Here is a 19,468-nt window from a genome sequence, read left to right as displayed (position 1 = left end):
AGACAGTCAGACAGACTCCCACATGCGCCCGACTGGGATCCACCTGGCACGCCCACCAGGGCGAGGCTCTGCCCACCAGGGGGTGATGCTCTGCCCCTCCGGGGCGTTGCTCTGCCATGACCAGAGCCACTCTAGCGCCTGGGGCAGAGGCCAAGGAGCCATCCCCAGCGCCCGGGCCATCTTTGCTCCAATGGAGCCTTGGCTGCGGGAGGGGAAGAGAGAGACAGAGAGGAAGGGGGGGGGGGATGGAGAAGCAAATGGGTGCTTCTCCTGTGTGCCCTGGCCGGGAATCGAACCCGGGTCCCCCGCACGCCAGGCTGACGCTCTACCGATGAGCCAACAGGCCAGGGCCAAGGTTTTTTTTAAAGTGGATTTAGTTTTCTAGAAATTAAAAATCCTGAAATTTTTACCTTTTCACGATTCCTAATTCTTATAACTGTGGGCGACACTGCATCAGTAGTAGTTGGAAGCACTATTGTGTATGTGCTGTTTTGTCCTTGACCCAAAATAACTGTGAAACATTCAAGAGTCAGAACCAGTGCTGTGAGTACCAAGTTAAGCAGATTTTTCTCTTATTGTTTTCTAGGACCCAACAGTAGTGATTGGCTCAGGTTTAACTATGGAAGAAATGATTTTTGAAGTGGCTGATACACATCTATTTTTCAATGACTTAGAGGTAAGCATTTAAAATTGTTTCTGTGCTTCAGTGAAACATTTTGTTCAGTAACTATTTCTTGTACCTGTGCTTATTGTATGTAGAGGAAATGCAGTTAGGGTGGATATGGAGAGGCCAGGAGGCCATTCAGATCTATACAGTCTTGCACGAATGGTGCCTTGGTTAAATCACCATGGTCTTGGTTCTGGCCCTCAATTTTGTTGGCTCAGAAAATTTGATTTTTGTTCTGGATCTGGCTCAAGGGAAATGCCAACCCATTAGGCAAAACACTGATATATAAACCAACATTTCAATTTATTCATATATATTAAGTAATATATAAGGTGGGTTTGATTATTTGTGTTTCTAAGTCTATTTGACTGTTCTTCAATTTTGCCTTCTTAAAGGAATCTCTAGATTTGTCAAATCTATAAATGACTGCTGTAACTCATTACATTTTATACATGCTAACTTTCCATGTATAGGTTAGCCTTGATATCAAGAGTCAGCTTAGTTAGGTACAAGGAAAAGTAGGAAACACTGAGAGCTTCTTGGTGAATTTTTTGGCTTTGGCATTTGAGTTCACCTTTGAGGTAAACATGGTTTGGAGGAAACATAGAACTGGGAGTCAGAATACTAGATTGTGAGTCCCAAGTTAGGAAAGTTATCTTCCCATTTTGGGCCTCAGTTATTCTATACAAGAAACTAGTAACCTCTACCTGGGGAGAGCAATGTGTTGCTGTAACACAGGAGTAGAAAGGAACAGATTTGTCACTTCATGTTCTTTTGAATTTTAAACTGTACAGCACATATATTACCTATTTTAAAAAATAGTGAAAATTTTGCCCTGGCCCAGTAGTTCAGTTGATTAGAGCATCGTCCCGACATGCCAAAGTTGCAGGTTCAGTCCCTGATCAGGGTACATTCTAGAATCAATCAATGTCAAGCCTCCACCCTGGGCACTGAGGGTAGCTCAGTTGGTCCTAGTGTGTCAGCTTCAGGCACTAAAAAAATAGCTCAGTACTCGAGCATTGGCACTCAAGCATCAGCCCTCAAGCATTGGCCCCAGATGGGGGTACTGGGTAGATCCCCGTTGGAGCACATGCGGGAGTCTGTCTCACTACCTCCCCTCCTCTCACTTTAAAAAAAAGAGAGGCCCTGGCCGGTTGGCTCAGTGGTAGAGCCTTGGCCTGGCGTGCAGGAGTCCCGGGTTCGATTTCTGGCCAGGGCACATAGGAGAAGTGCCCATCTGCTTCTCCACCCCTCCCCCTCTCCTTCCTCTCTGTCTCTCTCTTCCCCTCCTGCAGCCAAGGCTCCATTGGAGCAGGGTTGGCCCGGGCGCTGAGGATGGCTCTATGGCCTCTGCCTCAGGTGCTAGAATGGCTCTGGTTGCAGCAATGCCCCAGATGGGCAGAGCATCGCCCCCTGGTGGGCGTGCCGGGTGGATCCCGGTCGGGCACATGTGTGAGTCTGTCTGACTGCCTCCCCATTTCCAACTTCAGAAAAATACAAAAAAAAATTTTTTTTAAAAAGAGAGAGAGAATCAACCAATGAATGATTAAATAATTGGACAACAAATCCATATAAGATAGCATTTTATAAACATGAAGTAATTCTTTTCCTTTTAAAATACAGGCTAGTTCTACTTAAAAGCCAGTTCTTCAACAAATTAATAGGGCACTAAACTTCAATACTTTTGTCTAAGCTCCACAATGCTTTAATCTTTCCTCAACTTCACATGTTGATAAGTTAGACATCAGTTTTTATTCAGCAAACATTTACTGAAAACCTACTGTGTGCCAATAATTATTGCCAAATTGTATTTGTAATGATTTTCTAGACATAGTCCTCACTCAGGACTGAAAGTTCTGTGAAGAATTTGACCTGAATGTGTTCCTGCCCCCCAGGTCAGTGGTTCTCAATTTTAGGGGGCATAAGAATCACCTGAGGACCATGTTAAAAATGAAGATTCTAGGACTTCACTCCCAGATATTCTGATTCAAGTAGGTCTGGGGTGGACCCAAGAATATGCATTTTTAAAAAACTTCCCCAGAGGATTCTGATGCAGGTGGACATTGCAACACTGCCCTAGCTGGTATCAGAGGAGTGATTCTGTTAGAGTTAGGCAGTGGGTGGCATTTTATGTCAGTAGTTTGAGTGTGGTAGAAAGAACCTTGCATATGAATCGAAGGCTCTTCATTTTCTTTCTGTCATTCACTTGGGTAAATCATTTCACCTCATTTTTATAACATGAGGAGATTGACTTAGATGACCTCTTCCAAATACCAAGTTTGAGTTTGTAAATTTCTGTTTTAGTCACTCTCAGTTTTGATACCACACTCTACCAACATCTGTTTCATCTGCAAGAACTTATTGGATGCATGCTGCATATGGTCACTGGCCTAGACTAGAGGGATACAAAGGAGATGTCAGATGGGGCTCGGGCCGTAAGAGGCCTTCAGTGTAATAGAACTTCCAGTCTAATATAGAACATAGACACACCTGACAATATAAGGGAGCTTGTGCTCATATCCATGAGCTTTTGGCAAAGTGAACTACTGAGATAAACACATAAATGAAGGTTGGGATGGTTAAGGAAGATTTTATGAAGGCTGTAGTATATGAATCAGGCTTTAAAAGAAGTTGGACAGCAAGGGGGTTGAAAGTAATCCTCTACCCGTAAGAGAAGCCATAAGGTATTTCATCATCCCACCATTGTTTGTGGTGTTTTTACAGATGTCACGGTGGTAATAGCACTTCTACTCACTGGACTGAAATAGTGTTTTATTTTGTCTTTTAACAGGAGTGTGACCAGGTGCATGTGGAAGATGTTGCTTCTGATGACAATGGCCAAGACTTAAGGTGATTAGAACAATGATGCCTTAAACATCGACACACCTTTTATGCACAAGACACTGTCTGGGTTTAGAGGAAAACAAAGATGAATAAGATACAGCCTTAAAAGAGCTCACAATCTGTTGGAGGAGACACAGTTAACCACGGCATGCTGTATGAGGTGACGATAGGAAATGTGACGGAGCACAGGAACGAAAGCAGTTCTGATGGGTCTGGGGGCAGGTGGCTGCCATATTAGAGCAGCCTTTATTTGAGTATGATCTTGAAGAAGGGGAACACTGATGGGATAAGGAAAAAGCATGTCAGAGTAAAGGGATATACTGGCTTCTCTTTGGTCAGATTTTCAGTAAGAAGTGTGCTTCCAGCCTGACCTGTGGTGGCGCAGTGGATAAAGCATCGACCTGGAAATGCTGAGGTCGCCGGTTTGAAGCCCTGGGCTTGCCTGGTCAAGGCACATATGGGAGTTGATTCTTCCAGCTCCTCCCCCCCCCCCTTCTCTCTCTCCCTCTCTCTCTCCTCTCTAAAATGAATAAATTAAAAGAAAAAAAAAAAAAAAGAAGTGTGCTTCCAGACTGGTTTTAGATACAGATAAGCATTAGGAATTTTACCAGGGAAACTAATTGTGGAGGTCTGATGGTATCAGGAATAGCCCTATGGAAGATAGTCTTAAACATTATATCACAGTGAATGCTAAACTAAGGAGGTCTCAGTGGCAGACTGCTTTTCAGTCTCCCCATTTCTCTCTTAACTATTATTTTCTAGCCCAGTAGTATTAGTGAAGAACAATCTAACAATACTTAGCTTATATTTATTTAAAGACTTTCATAAAAAAGACTGTCACATCTTTTCATGTTAATTTGTTTCTTTTTTTTCCCTGTACTTTTCTGAAGTGAGAAGCAGGGAGGCAGAGAGACAGACTCCTGCATGCACCCGACCGGGATCCACCCAGCATGCCCACTAGGGGGCGATGCTCTGCCCATCTGGGGCATTGCTGCATTCTAACTGAAGCCATTCTAGTCCTTGAGGCAGAAGCCCTGGAGCCATCCTCAGCGCCCAGGCTAACTTTGCTCCATGGAGCCTCAGCTGCGGGAGGGAAAGAGAGAGATAGAGAGAAAGGAGAGGGGGAAGGGTGAAAAAGCAGATGGGTGCTTCTCCTGTGTGCCCTGGCTGGGAATTGAACCCAGGACTTCCACACGCCAGGCCAACATTCTACCACTGAGCCAACCGGCCAAGGCCGTGTTAATTTGTTTCAATCTTTAATTAATTTGTTTTCTTTACTTTTTTTAGATTTTATTTATTCATTTTAGATAGAAGCAGGGGGAGAGAAGGAGGGAGGAGCAGGAAGCATCAACTCCCATATGTACCTTGACCAGGCAAGCCCAGGGTTTTTGAACCGGCGACCTCAGCTTTCCACGTTGATGCTTTATCCACTACGCCACCACATGCCAGGATAATCTTTATCCTTTTTCATAGACAAAAAGTTCTTCCCTGTGTCTATGCTAAAATTATTTTGTGTATCAACTCTTAAATATAGAGCAGAACTGGACGTATCACTTAGTAAGGACCTGGTACTGCGGTGCTGAGAAGAACTGAAAGTTTCACTTCAGGCGCAGCGTCTAGTTGCGCATGTCTCACATAGCACAGCTGCGGAGGGCACTATTCTTAGGAGATTTTACTGATCTTTTAAGAAAAATGTCTGGTCTGAAGCAGTTTATGATCTGCTCTGAACCTTAAGGGTTTTTTGTTGTTATTGTTTTGTTTTGTTTTGTTTTGTTTTACAGAGACAGAGAGTGAGTCAGAGAGAGAGACAGATAGGGACAGACAGGAAGGGAGAGAGATGAGAAGCATCAATCATTAGTTTTTCCTTGTGACACCTTAGTTGTTCATTGATTGCTTTCTCATATGTGCCTTGACCGTGGGCCTTCAGCAGACCGAGTGACCCTTTGCTCAAGCCAGAGACCTTGGGTCCAAGCTGGTGAGCTTTGCTCAAACCAGATGAGCCCGCGCTCAAGCTGGCGACGTTGGGGTCTCGACCCTGGGTCCTCTGCATCCCAGTCCAACACTCTATCCACTGTACCACTGCCTGGTCAGGCTGAACCTTAAGGGCTTTTTTGTTTGTTTGTTTTCTCTCATATATGTGGCTAAACAGTAATTATGCAGCTTATGTCTTGGCAGTTTTATTTTCTTAAATATACAGTATCACATAACATATTGAACTCTATTTTGAATTTTTAAATTTAATTTTTTTTTTTTTTTTAGGGAGAGACAGAAACAGAGACAGACAGGATAGAGAGAGAGAGATGAGAAGCATCAACTAACTCATAGTTGCAGCACATTAGTTCATTAGTTCATTGATTGCTTTTTTACATGTGCCTTGACTGAGGAGGTACAACAGAGCAATTGACCCCTTGCTCAAGCAGTGGCCTTGGGCTCAAGCCAGTGACCTTGGGCTTTAAGTCAGCAACCTTTGGGCTCAAGCCAGAAACTATGGGATCATATTGATGATCCCACGCTCAAACTGATAACCCTATACTCAAACTGGTGAGCCCAGGCTCAAGCCATAGACCACAGGGTTTCAAACTTGGGGTCCTCTGCATCCCAGGTCGATGCTATATCCACTGCGCCACAACTAGTCAAGCTCAAGCTTTTAAAAATCATTACTTAAGAAGTATTAATTCCTTCCAGCCTATTTAACTATATAGGCACACCTCATTTCATTGTGTATCACGTTACATTTTTTATAAATTAAAGGCAAGACCCTCCACCAGCTTTGCTTTATTGCAATATTTGCTTTATTCGCATATGCCTGTATTAGTTATCTATTGTTGTATAACAAATTACTCCAAACCTTAGTAGCTTAAAATAATAAATATTTATCATCTCAGCCTGACCAGGTGGTGGCACAGTGGATAGAGTGTCGGACTGGGACGCAGAGAAGTCAGGTTTGAACCCTCGAGGTCGCCAGTTTGAGCATGGGTTCATCCGGCTTGAGTGCAGGCTCACCAGCTTAAGCGTGGGGTCATAGACATGACCCCATGGTTGCTGGCTTGAGCCCAAAGTCACTGGCTTGAACAAGGGGTCAGTTCTCTGCTGTAGCCCCCTGGTCAAGGCACATATGAGAAAGCAATCAACAAACAACTAAGCTTCCACAACAAAGAGCTGTAATGAAGAATTGATACTTCTCATCTCTCCCTTCTGTCTGTCCCTATCTGTCCCTCTCTCTGTCTCACATACACTTAAAAAAATAACAATATTTATCATCTCATAGTTTCTATAAGTCAGAAACTTGAAAGTGACTTAGCTAGGTAGTTCTGAATTGTACTTTTTTTTTTTTAATTTTTATTTTTAATTTTTTTTTTAAATATAAAAACAGTTAGAAATACAGGTAAATTCAGCAACCAGTGTAGACCAGTGTAGGACACGCTACTCTCTTCTAAACATGGTTCCAAGAGAAAGGCAGTGATAAAGACTGGGAAGTTTATTGTTTATTACAAGGGAAAAAAAGAAAACTTTTTTTTTTCCTTTCAAAGCCATCTGTGCAGGTGGTAGGTTTTTAAAGTATACCGAGTCAACGGTGCAGATAAATTACCCTTGGGCCCCAATCCTAGAGTAGGTACAAGATTGTGGGGGAGGGCCACTGGCCTTGTCTGATGCTCTGGCTGTCAGATTAGGACAAGTCCCCTTAACCATTAAATATATTTGGTCCCCAAGAAAGCCACTGTGAATTGTACTTTTAAGATTGAAGTCAAGATATTGACTGAAGCTAAAATCATCTGAAGGTTTGTTTGGAGCTGGACGACCTGCTTTCAGCTCTCAGCTGTGGCTAATAACAGGAGGCCTCAGTTCCTCACTGTGTGCCTCTGCGTGGGTAGCTTGAGTGTTCTCATGTGACAGCTGGCTTCCTTCAGAACAAGTGCTCCAAGACAGAGCAAGAGAAACCTAGTCTCTGAATTCTTTCTTTGACATTCTATTTACATTCAAGTACAGTACATACTCAGAGGGAGCAGGATTAGAAGAAAGAGAGGAGTATTAAAGAATTTTTACCTGACCAGGCAGTGACGCTGTGGATAGAGCATCAGCCTGGGATGCTAAGGACCCAGGTTTGAAACCCCAAGGTTGCCAGCTTGAGCACAGATTCACCAGCTTGAGTACAGGACTGCCAGTTTGAGTGTGGGATCATAGACATGACCCCCATGATCACTGGCTTGAGCCGAATGGTCGCTGGCTTGAGCAAGGGGTCACGCAGTCAAGGCACATACGAGAAAGCAATGAGTGCATAACTGAGGTGTGGCAACTAAAAAGTGATGCTTCTCATCTCTCTCCCTTTCTGTCTATTCCTGTCTGTCCTTCTCTTCTTGCTCTCCACTTAAAAAAAAAATTTGGCACATTTTAAAGCCACCACAGTGAACCATGAACTTTAATAAACTAGCCAACAGAGCACTGAAAGAGAACATCCCCATTTCCTTACTATTAGTATTTTGGGTTACATCTTTTCATTATTTTTTCACTTTTTTTTTTTTTTTTTTTTTTTTTTTCCCATTTTTCTGAAGCTGGAAACAGGGAGAGACAGTCAGACAGACTCCCGCATGCACCCGACCGGGATCCACCCGGCACGCTCACCATGGGGCGACGCTCTGCCCACCAGGGAGCGATGCTCTGCCCATCCTGGGCGTCGCCATGTTGCGACCAGAGCCACTCTAGCACCTGGGGCAGAGGCCAAGGAGCCATCCCCAGTGCCCGGGCCATCTTTTTGCTCCAATGGAGCCTTGGCTGTGGGAGGGGAAGAGAGAGACAGAGAGGAAAGCGTGGCGGAAGGGTGGAGAAGCAAATGGGCGCTTCTCCTGTGTGCCCTGGCCGGGAATCGAACCTGGGTCCTCCGCACGCTAGGCCGACGCTCTACCGCTGAGCCAACCGGCCAGGGCCTCACTTTTTTTTTTATATACCATAGTTGCAATCATTTTGTATGTTCATACACAAAAATTTTATGTCCTTTTAGTTTTTCACTGTAAAATGTTCTGTCATTAATGAAAGGATGCTCTATTTCAAGCCAACCTCTATGGGATTCTGGTGCTTGAATTGTTCCTACCTCTCTTTACCTACTCCTCATCCTTTCTTTGATGGAAGTAATAGAGGTATGACAGAGGACTAGTGAAAGATGGAGTCTGACATACAGAGATTAAGGAAAAGATTCTCAAAGCCATTAGCCTTGGTGTCAGGTGCCACAGATAGGACAGAGAATCCTGGGTGGCAATCATCCAAAGCCCCATGTGGTATATATTTTCATTTTCATTTTCATTATCCTCTCTTTCTGCAGCAACTACAGTTTCTCAACAGATGGTTTCAGTGGCTCAGGAGGCAGTGGCAGCCACGGCTCTTCTGTAGGTGTACAGGGGGGTGTGGACTGGATGAGGAAACTGGCTTTTCGTTACCGGAAAGTGAGAGAAATCTATGATAAGCATAAAAGCAACGTGGGTGGTAAGTGTGGCATACAACCAGTCTGATTTTCTATTTCCTTCTGATTTCCTGCTTTCTTTTCCAGATATTCCTTAGGAGTCCTGGCAGCTGCTTATGAATTGAATTGTGCCACAGTAACATTTTCATTCTGTATTTAAAAACATGGAGGTTTGGTTTAAAACCCTTTGGGGAGGAAGTTCTGCATTTCTCATGGAGTTCTCTTAGCATAACTTTGCAAACTTCTCTTACTCTTTTTAGATAAATGCCTTTTTAAAGGGAATGTGTTCCATTGATCACATTTGATAATATATTTTATTCTGCAGTCAAAACTACTGTCAATACTGGTTAACAGGTTGCCATATTTTTTTTTACTAATATATCAGGACAAGTCACATAGAACTAGTAACTCAGTTTATAGTGGATAGAAAACTAGGCCTAGGAGTATATGTTGGCAGTATCTGTGTGTTGTGATTTGAAGGATCTTGGGAATTCTTTCTACTTATAAATATCTCATGTCAGATGCCACCAGGCCCAAAATTCTATTGTTTGGAATTAATTAGTGATAGATTGTCCAAATTCAGAGAGACATTAGATATCTAATCCTAAATTCCGTATTTTGCATTTGATTTCCATCATGAAAGTAACAAGGACAGCTACCGTAGCAAGTTAATGACCTTCCGCAACTGGAAGTTAATCCACATCCCTTAACTCTTGGTCTACTTTACATTCATGCAGTTCTTTTTTAGTAATACACCCTTATGAGAAAATATTTAAAACTACAGTATGCACCATTACCCTCAAATTTCTACATACACACAAAGTGTTGCATAAGTTTCAGGGATTCCACAAACTGCCTAGAGGTTTACTACCCCAGGTCAAGAGAACCCTCCTTCCATACCGCGCCACCACTTTCTGTGATGCAGAAAGTGAAAATAGAACTTTGAAGGTTAGTTTGGTTCATTTCTGTTACTGCCTTCCAATATCAGGTAAAAATCACAGGCATCTAGGCTTTGGGGATCTAATTTAACTATGTGGTTCTTTCTCTGCCTAGTTTCTCTGGACCTAATTTCCTGAAAAAAGTAATATAACCCTCTGTGAGAATCCCCTAAGCCTACCCTGGGGAATATTTTTAAAGTAATGTCCACCTGTATTTTATAAAAATTTTGAATTATTAAAGTGCCATGTCTTATTAGTTAAGTATATGACATATATATATATATGTTGGTTTTGTTTTGTTAGGTGTTGGTTTTCTTTTGTTAGGACTATCAAGAGTCATTGAATTCTAGGCTTGCATTATGAAACCTCCAGTCTGAAAACAAGTTATACACAGTTGTAGTCCTCATATTATTGTAGTCCTTCTATTTTTATAGAATATTGGTAATAGACTATAGGATTTCTCTTTTTACCTTCCTTAAAGAAAATTCAGGGGCAGATTTATTTTTTGAATATTATAACTCAAGTGTCTCATAACATATAAATTGTTCTGTTGTGCTTGTTTGACCTTAAGTAGTGTTTAGTCTCTTATCAGCTAGAGTTGTTTCAGAAGTAAGTACAAAACAAATAAATGGTGTTCAGAGAGCTGGTCATTCAACCTGGAATCTCATGTTGACGTGTTGTGAAAGAGGTCAAAGCAGAGCCACCAAGGGAACAGTGTATGATGGTGAAAAGACTTCTGAGACCAAAAGCCACTAATTTTCCGTGTAGTTTTGGCAGCCCTTTCCTCCCTGGGTTCTGGTTTCTTTAGAAAGAGATTGGAAATGCTGCAGACTTTTCCAGCTATAACATTTGTTTTTCCTCCTTTGGTTCTGGGTGGAGGTCATGTCTAAATCAGTGCTGCTCAAGGTATGGCCCACCAGTCTGCATACTGTACTACTGATTCATGATGGAAGAGCTTGTGTCAGAATTTAGTCAGAGTTTGATCAGCTGATTTTGTTGTTGTGCCCTCTAGCAAAATACTCTTATAAAGACAAAATTCATTTTCAGTAGGTGACTCTAGAGTTTTACTAAGAAGAGAAATATATTATCTCGCTAGAGTATTTCAATGGCATACTCTTTCTGATTTGAATTTGAAGTTGTTTGCTCAATGTCATCAAGGATATGTTGTCAAATGATATGTACATGTGTTTGCTTTTATTCCCAAAGGCCTTCTCAGTCCCCAGAGAAAGGAAGCACTGCAGAGACTAAGAGCAGAAATTGAAGTTTTAACAGATTCCTGGTTAGGAACTGCATTAAAGTCCTTACTTCTCATCCAGTCCAGGTATGAACGTGGTTTTTTTAGATCTCAGCCTTTCAGAGACACACTCTTTCCTACACTCGTCTTGGACAGGTCATTCCCTAAAATAGCATTTTGGATAGGGGTGAGAAGTTTAAATGAAGCAAGAAAGTATTTAGATCAGGCGGGAGGCAAGGTCATTTTATGCTAACAATACTTATAGTTTTAAGAGAATATATATGAAAGCCTTTTTCTTTCCCTTTATTTTTTGCTCACAAAATTAAAACTCAGTAACTCCAGCCCAGGAGATGGGCCCGATGACATCAAAGAATATATATAGGAGCCTGACCAGGTGGTGGCGCAGTGGATAGAGCATTGGACTGGGATGCGGAAGGACCCAGGTTCGAGACCCTGAGGTTGCCAGCTTGAGCGTGGGCTCATCTGGTTTGAGCAAAGCTCACCAGCTTGAGCCCAAGGTCGCTGGCTCGAGCAAGGAGTTACTCGGTCTGCTGAAGGCTCACATGAGAAAGCAATCAATGAACAACTAAGGTGTCACAATACGCAATGAAAAACTAATGATTGATGCTTCTCATCTCTCCGTTCCTGTCTGTCTGTCCCTATCTCTCTGTCTCTGTAAAAAAAAAAAATATATATATATATCCTAAGTACAGAAAGCTACAAAGAAATGAACTAAAACCTACTGAGGAAGGCGGGATTTAAAAGAAAAGGATATATTAAGCAGATTAAGGAGATTTCAGCTTGAAGCTTATAATGGAAGATAAATACCGCCATATTCGTACCAATATCCCTTACTGCTTCCTTCCCTAGAGCAGGATCTGCAGATCTATAACCTGATAGAGCAAACAGTAAAACAGACACCGAGGTTATTTATTGAAGTATATAAAGGATGTGTGAAATTAATGTGCATTCTGGAATCTATGTTGCTGTTGAGTAAAGAGCAGAGAGGACTTAAATCTATCTCATTTAAGGGCTGATTTGCATTCAGATGAAATAGCACTGTAGCTGAAAGACTTTGTCCTCTGTTTTCTGGAGAGTGATGTCAATAACTGGGTTGGTGGTGATTGCTAACAAGTGCAGTAAGGTAAAGTGGTCGGAGGGAAATAAGGCAGGAATCAAGTTGCTGATGTCCTCACTATAGAATCTCTGTCCTCTAATATGGAAACTAAATAGACTTGAAATAATCAGAGCAATAACTGAACACTGGCACTGAAAAAATAGCATACCAGGTCCTTTAAAATTTTTGTTTCCAGAAAATCTTTTTTTTTTTTTAATTTTAAATGATTACAGCTTTCCAAGACAATCAGCTCCTCTTTTCTCTTTATATATTTTAATTGAATTTATTGGGGTGACATTGGTTAATAAAATTATTCTATAATATAATTTTTAATAACTAGATCATAAAGAGAAGATCCATTTGAATACTTGCTCTTGCTTGGTTTGGTTTCACCTTTTTCTTTTCCTTCTTTCTCCCTTCTAGAAAGAATTGTGTGAATGTTCTGATCACTACAACCCAGCTGGTTCCAGCTCTGGCCAAGGTTCTTCTATATGGGCTTGGAGAAATATTTCCTATTGAAAACATCTATAGTGCTACCAAAATTGGTATGGTTTCTATTCTGTTTCTTGTCACTGGCCTTACAGTAATATTTCCTACTTAGGATGCACTTACTATTTACCAGTTCTTTTGTTAATGTAACACGCACAGCAGTCTTCCGATATTACTGATGAGGCTGTCCAGACTTAACAGTTATATAGCTTCACAAGACTTCACAGATAGTAAGTTATGTACATAGGATTCAGATCCAGATTTGTGGGACTTAAAACTTATCATGCTCTTTTCCTTTATAATATTTGAAAGAACATACTATCCTAGTTCAGAAATCTACTTTTGCCTCATTTTAGATTTCCTTTTCACAGAGAGAGATCTGCAGTATAGTATAATAGAAAAGTCACTAGATTAAAAATCAAGGACCGCCTGACCTGTGGTGGCGCAGTGGATAGAGCGTCCACTTGGAAATGCTGAGGTTGCCGGTTCGGAACCCTGGGCTTGCCAGGTCAAGGTGCATGTGGGGGTTGATGCTTCCAGCTCCTCCCCTCATCTCTCTCTGTCTCTCCTCTCTCTCTCTCTGTCTCTCCCTCTCCTCTCTAAAATGAATAAATAAAAAATTTTAAAAAAAAATCAAGGACCAAGCTGTATATTTTTAAAACGGTTAAACCCCTCACACCTGCTAGGATGGCTACTATCAAAAAGACAGAAAAATGCCAAGTGTTAGTGAAGATGTGAAGAAATGACAATAGCCTGACCTGTGGTGGCACAGTGGATAAAGCGTCGACCTGGAAATGCTGAGGTCGCCGGTTCGAAACCCTGGGCTTGCCTGGTAAAGGCACATATGGGAGTTGATGCTTCCAGCTCCTCCTCCTTCTCTCTCTCTGTCTCTCCTCTCTCTCTCTCTCTCTCTGTCTCTCCCTCTCCTCTCTAAAAAAAAATGAATAAATAAAAAAAATAAAAAAAAATTAAAAAAAATAACAATAAAACTACCATATGATTCAGCAGTCCCATTTCTGGGGATATGTCCAAAAGAATTAAAAGCAGGATCTCAAAGAAATATTTACACACTGTATTCATAACAGCACTATTCACGATAGCCAAGAAGTGGAAGCAACTCATATGTCCATTAAATGAATGTATAAATAAAACGTTGTATATACATATAGTGGGACATTATTCAACCTTAGACGGGAACAAAATCATGTCCCATCCTATCACATTTGAACTTGGAAGACATTAAGATTAGTAATCTTTTGTCTTTTGTATGGTTTCTATTCTGTTTCTTGCCAATGGCATACAATAATATGTCCATATAAAAAGACGTTCTATGTCTTTCACTTACATACAGTACCTAACATAGGCAAATTCATAGAAACAAATTGGAATGGTGGTTAACAGGGCTTAGGGGAAGGGAAAATAGGGAGTTGTTTAATGGGTATACAATTTCAGTTTTATAAGATGAAAAAGTTCTGGAGATAGATTGAACAACAATATGAGTATACTTAATGTTACTGAAATGTACATTTGAAAATGGTTAACATGGTAAATCTTAGATTATATGGTTCTTTTACTACAATATTTTGAAAAGGCAAAAAAATAATAAGGATGGCTCTGGCCGGTTTACACAGTGAATAGAACGTCAGCCTAGTGTGCAGATGTCCCAGGTTCAATCCCCAGTCAGGGCACATATGAGAAGCGACTATCTGCTTCTCTTTCCCTCTCTCTCTTCCCCTCTCGCAGCGAGTGGTCCAGTTGGTTCGAGCTTCAGCCCTGGGCACTGAAGATAGTTTGGTTGATTCGAGTGTCAGTCCTAGATGGGAGTTGCCAGGTGGAACCCAGGATCCTGGTTGGGGCACATGCGGAGTCTGTATATCTCCCCACCTCTCACTTAAAATATAATAATAATAAAAGCCTGACCAGGTGGTGGCACAGTGGATAGAGTGAAAGACTGGGACGTGGAAGACTCAGGTTTGAAACCCTGAGGTCGCTGGTTTGATCATGGGCTCATCTGGCTTGAGCATGGGATTACTGGCTTGAGTGTGGGATCATAGATGTGACCCCATGGTCACTGACTTGAACCCAGAGTTGCTGGCCTAAGTAAGCCCAAGGTTGCTGGCTTGAGCAAGGGGTCACTCACTCTGCTGTAGCCCACCCTCCTCTACCCCCTACCCTGGTCAAGGCACAGATGAGAAAGCAATCATTTAACAACTAAGGTGCTGCAACGAAGAATTAATGCTTCTCATCTCTCTCCCTATCTGTCCCTTTCTCTGACTCTCTTTGTCTCTGTCAAAAAAAAAAAATAATAATAATAGTAAGGACTAGCTCCCCCATTTACTGGAACTTTCCTTAGATAAATTTATCTCCAAAACCTCAGTTTTCTCAGTAAAATGAGAAACTAACAGAGATGTGGAAATCAAATGAGACTGTATAGAAAGGTACAAGTGTATTCAGTACCAAATACAGGCACACCTTGTTTATTGCTTATTGTGCTTCATGGCCCTGGCTGGTTGGCTCAGCAGTAGAGCGAAGGTCTGGCATGTGGATGTTCCTGTTCAATTCCTAGTCAGGGCACACAGGAGAAGCAACCATCTGCTTTTCCACCCCACCCCCTTTTCTCTCTCTCTCTCTCTCTCTCTCTCTCTCAATTTCTCTCTCTCTCTCTTCCCCTCCTGCAGCCATGGCTCGAGAATGGTTCGAGCAAGTTGGCCTCAGGCGCTGAGGATGGCTCCATGGCCTCACCGTAGGCACTAAAATAGCTCGGTTGCTGAGCAACAGAGTAGTGGCCCCAGATGGGCAGAGCATCACTGGGTAGGGGGCTTGCCCGGTGGATCCCAGTTGGGGCGCATGCGGATGTCTGTCTCTGCCTCCCAGCCTCTCACTTAATTTAAAAAAAAAGAATCAAAGTAGAAGACTTATGAAGGTTACACAATATTCATTGGTCTTACATTAGGGAGACAGGAGAAAGCAAAGCAGGGAAATCTCTGAGGCTGGATAAAAAGCAAATGGAGAGACACACACTTCTTTTATAGTGGTGGGTACAGGACTGTTAACATGTACAGTGCGTGGAGATGGTCTGTGGACAAGATAACAGTGTGGTCTCATATTCTGGTGCTGGTGGTTTGTGCCTTCGAGGAGTCTGGAAAAGATGATTGTTCTGTCATTTCAAAGGTATGTTACCATTTTAGATACACAAAGCCAACAGTTTCAAAGTTAAAGACTGGCCTTTGTCACGGAAACTACAAGTGTAAGACATGACTATCCTCCATACCCCGCTGTTAGTTAGGATGTACCAAGCAGGATTTCTGAGTTTGGGTATGTAAGTTCTTGTCAGTTGTGATATGGACATCTTAGATTTGTGAATTTGTACATTTATTACAATTTTCCAGCAGATAGCAGTCAAGTGCCTTGAGGAAGAAGCACCTTTTATTCACACAGGAACATGGGTGTTAAGTCACTGGATCTGGCAAGAAGAAAGAAAGAGAAGGTTAATGGAGCATGATGAAGAAGGGAGCAGAGTTAGAACCTTGGTTAACAAAGAAGGTTGCAGAGGCAGGGAAATAAAGTTTAAGAGATGGTGAAGGAAAAGCAAGCTGCAAATAAAAAGTAGTATCATCTGTGCCTGTTTTAGGTGTAGGTTGCAGATGGGATAGGAATTCTGACATATTGTCAGATATCTAAAAACAGTGCAGCAGATTGAAATCACGCATTTCCCAAGTTGATGTCAAGGTCAGTGATACCGTATCTCAGTTGCGGTTACAAAATATTATAGGAAATTCCAGATAGGACAAATATTGCTGCCATATTCATTGGTACTCTGGGGCTCTTCCCCCTCTGAAAGACCTAAGTCCAGGACTGTTTATGGAAAGTGGAGAATGGAGGGAAATGGCTGTCTGTCTATTTCTTATTCCTAACAAGAGATCAGGGCCTTATGCTCCCACTTCCTTTTTCTACACTAAAACAGTTTCCCTCAGAAATATCCTTTCATCATGGCAAAATGTCCAGAGCCGAGACTTGAAGTCAGGAGCCCAAAGTATAGTTAGTTATAAGCTTGTTTAGATCTGGGGCAAGTCACTAGTCCCATTTTATCTGTTAAAAAATAGGGTATGGTACTCATCTCACTGGATTTTTTTGAGAATTAAATAAGGAATAATTTGAAAACTGCTCTGTAAGCTGTGAAGTACAGAAGATGTGGAAAGGGAGGTGGTGTACACAGTTCTCATGCTGCCTGGCCATTCAGCCTCCCATCTGTAGACCCAGAGGGCCTACTCCCCACCAAGCAAACTACAGGGGCTGCCACTTATTCCATCTAAGCACAGGCTGGTAAACCTAGCAGCAGCCCTTTTCTTTGGTGTGAAAAAAGGGTAGGGCAGAATGTCCTGATAGGAGATTGCTTTCTCTCATCAGGTAAAGAGAGCTGCTTTGAGAGAATTGTGTCAAGATTTGGAAAGAAAGTCACATATGTAGTGATTGGAGATGGACGAGATGAAGAAATTGCAGCCAAACAGGTAACCATGGTAAAAATAGTCAATGTGTGCCTTACCAGGCTGTGGCACCGTGGATAGAGTGTTGGCCTGGGACACTGAGGACCCAGATTCAGAATCCTGAGGTCGCTGGCTTAAGCCCAAAGGTTGCTGGCTTGAAGCCCAAGGTCAGTGGCTTAAGCAAGGGGTCACTGGCTCGGCTGCCCCCCACCCTCGTCAAGGCACATAATGAGAAAGCCATCAGTGAACAACTAAGGTGCCGCAAGTATGAATTGGTGCTTCTCATCTCCTTTCCTGTCTGTCTCTCTCTTTTTCTCTCTCATAAAAAAAAGTCTGCGGGAATGCATCCAGCAATTAGGAAAATGGTAAACTCAAATCTTAGCAATCTGTTGTGTATTTATAGTGTTGTTTCCCTTCGTCCTCTTCCTCTCCCATTTTTCTTTAAGAACAAGGGTCATTTTCCCCCCCAAATGGGGTTTTCCCTATAAGTTGTTAGATCTTCCCACTCCCCCTCCTAATGCCACTCAGAAATCGTTTTTTTAATTGATTTTAATTTATTGTGTATACATAGATTCTAGTGTTGCCCCGAATGTATCCCCCTCCCCCATATTCCCTCAACATCTCCCTTGCCTCCCTCCCCACAGCGCCCTCCCCCCATCCCTTCAGGTATATCCCCTCCTATCATCCCCCTTCCCTCTGTCCTCTTCCTCTGGTCCCTTTGATCCCTCCTCTGTCTCAATTCCGTTCCTCAGTTCACACTGTTCATTGGATTCCTCAAATGAGTGAGGTCATATGATATTTATTATTTTCTACCTGGCTTATTTCACTTAACATAATAGTTTCCATGTCCATCCATGTTGTTGCAAAAGGTCAAATTTCCTTCTTTTTCATGGCCCCATAGTATTCCATGCCACTCAGAAATCTTAAACTCTGAACCCTGCTACAGGGACCCCATCATTGAACATGATGTGGGACCCATCTTTCATCTTCATCAAAAAGGGCAGTGCCTTTTTTAAAATAATCATATTTTTTATTTTGAAATAGATATAAATATATAATCTGTAAAAATTTTTGTTTCTCCACACTTAAACACTTATTTTTCTAACTTATTTTAAACTCATCACTTTAAAATGAAGCACTTCAGTGGGATTCAAACACTTTCTTTCCCTCCCCCACCCCAAGTGAGAAGGGAGGGGCAGGCAGACAGACTCCCGCCTGCGCCCAACCGGGATCCACCCATATGCCCACCAGGGGGCGATGCTCGGCCCACAGTTGCTCCGCTGCAATCGGAGCCATTCTAGCGCCTGAGGCGGAGGCCACGGAGCCATCCTCAGCGCCCAGGCCAACTTTGCTCCAATGGAGCCTTGGCTGTGTGAAGGGAAGAGAGAGATAGAGAGAAAGGAGAGAGGGAGGGGTGGAGAAGCAGATGGGCACTTCTCCTGTGTGCCCTGGCCAGGAATCAAACCTGGGTCTTTCACATGCCCAGTCCACGTTCTACCGCTGAGCCAACCGGCCAGGGCCAAATGCTTTTTTTTTTTAATTTGAAAATATGTGTGGTACTTTTTAGTTGTCAAAATAGTTAATTGGCAGTAGAAAATGTAGAAATTTACTAATTTTCAGTAAAAGCTTTTGAATAAGTGAATGGAATTATTAAAAACTAAGTATTGTATCTGCATTTCTTTGAGAGTTATCTTTTGTTTTTTTAAATAACCAAGTATCAAAGTAAACTGAACTTAGAACTCAAATATCAAAAAGTAATAACCTGAGATTTTAAAAAATAATTGTGCATATTCATTTAGCACATACCAAAAAATATTAATAGTAAAAGCAAAAAGGTTTTGTACCATTAATAAAATAAAATTATTTTAAAAGCATATCTTTATATAAAATGCTTATCTATATTTTATAATAGAGTAACTTATAAGTATACAAAATACATAATAATTAGATATATTCTTGAACATATTACTCAGTCTGAATCCTGTATTCTCATCTGTAAAATGAATGGTTTTGATTACAAAATCTGCTTCACTTGCTTGAAAATTCTTTGATTTTATAATTCTAAGCCTAGAGATGCTTTTTTTTGCCTCTATGTCTACATTTTTTAAATGATAATATCAGGTTTCTTTTTCGTGTTTAAAAACATGTTAAACTTAGATTTTCTTTGTAATTAAGACAGTTCATCTGTGGGGAATGACAGAAGAATTCTTTTTTTTCTATATTTTTCTGAAGCCGGAAACGGG

At 41.7% G+C, this 19,468-nt stretch overlaps 1 protein-coding gene across 5 annotated transcripts in view; it reads left to right on the top strand.

The window, feature by feature from the left end:
* EYA3 (EYA transcriptional coactivator and phosphatase 3) overlaps positions 1 to 19,468 on the top strand; it is a 101,540-nt gene that overhangs the window by 76,549 nt on the left and 5,523 nt on the right. For 4 of the 5 annotated variants that reach the window (XM_066375595.1, XM_066375593.1, XM_066375591.1 and 1 more), the window contains 6 exons: positions 587 to 676; positions 3,459 to 3,517; positions 8,826 to 8,986; positions 11,108 to 11,222; positions 12,676 to 12,797; positions 17,149 to 17,249. In XM_066375595.1, coding sequence (XP_066231692.1) covers positions 587 to 676; positions 3,459 to 3,517; positions 8,826 to 8,986; positions 11,108 to 11,222; positions 12,676 to 12,797; positions 17,149 to 17,249 — 648 coding nt within the window. The remainder of the gene's footprint in view (positions 1 to 586; positions 677 to 3,458; positions 3,518 to 8,825; positions 8,987 to 11,107; positions 11,223 to 12,675; positions 12,798 to 17,148; positions 17,250 to 19,468) is intronic. The other variant, XM_066375592.1, reaches the window with a different exon arrangement.

Source organism: Saccopteryx leptura, chromosome 3, assembly GCF_036850995.1.
Source record: "Saccopteryx leptura isolate mSacLep1 chromosome 3, mSacLep1_pri_phased_curated, whole genome shotgun sequence".
In the NCBI taxonomy this organism is placed as follows: Eukaryota; Metazoa; Chordata; class Mammalia; order Chiroptera; family Emballonuridae; genus Saccopteryx; species Saccopteryx leptura.
This window is presented reverse-complemented; position numbering and strand designations above follow the sequence as displayed.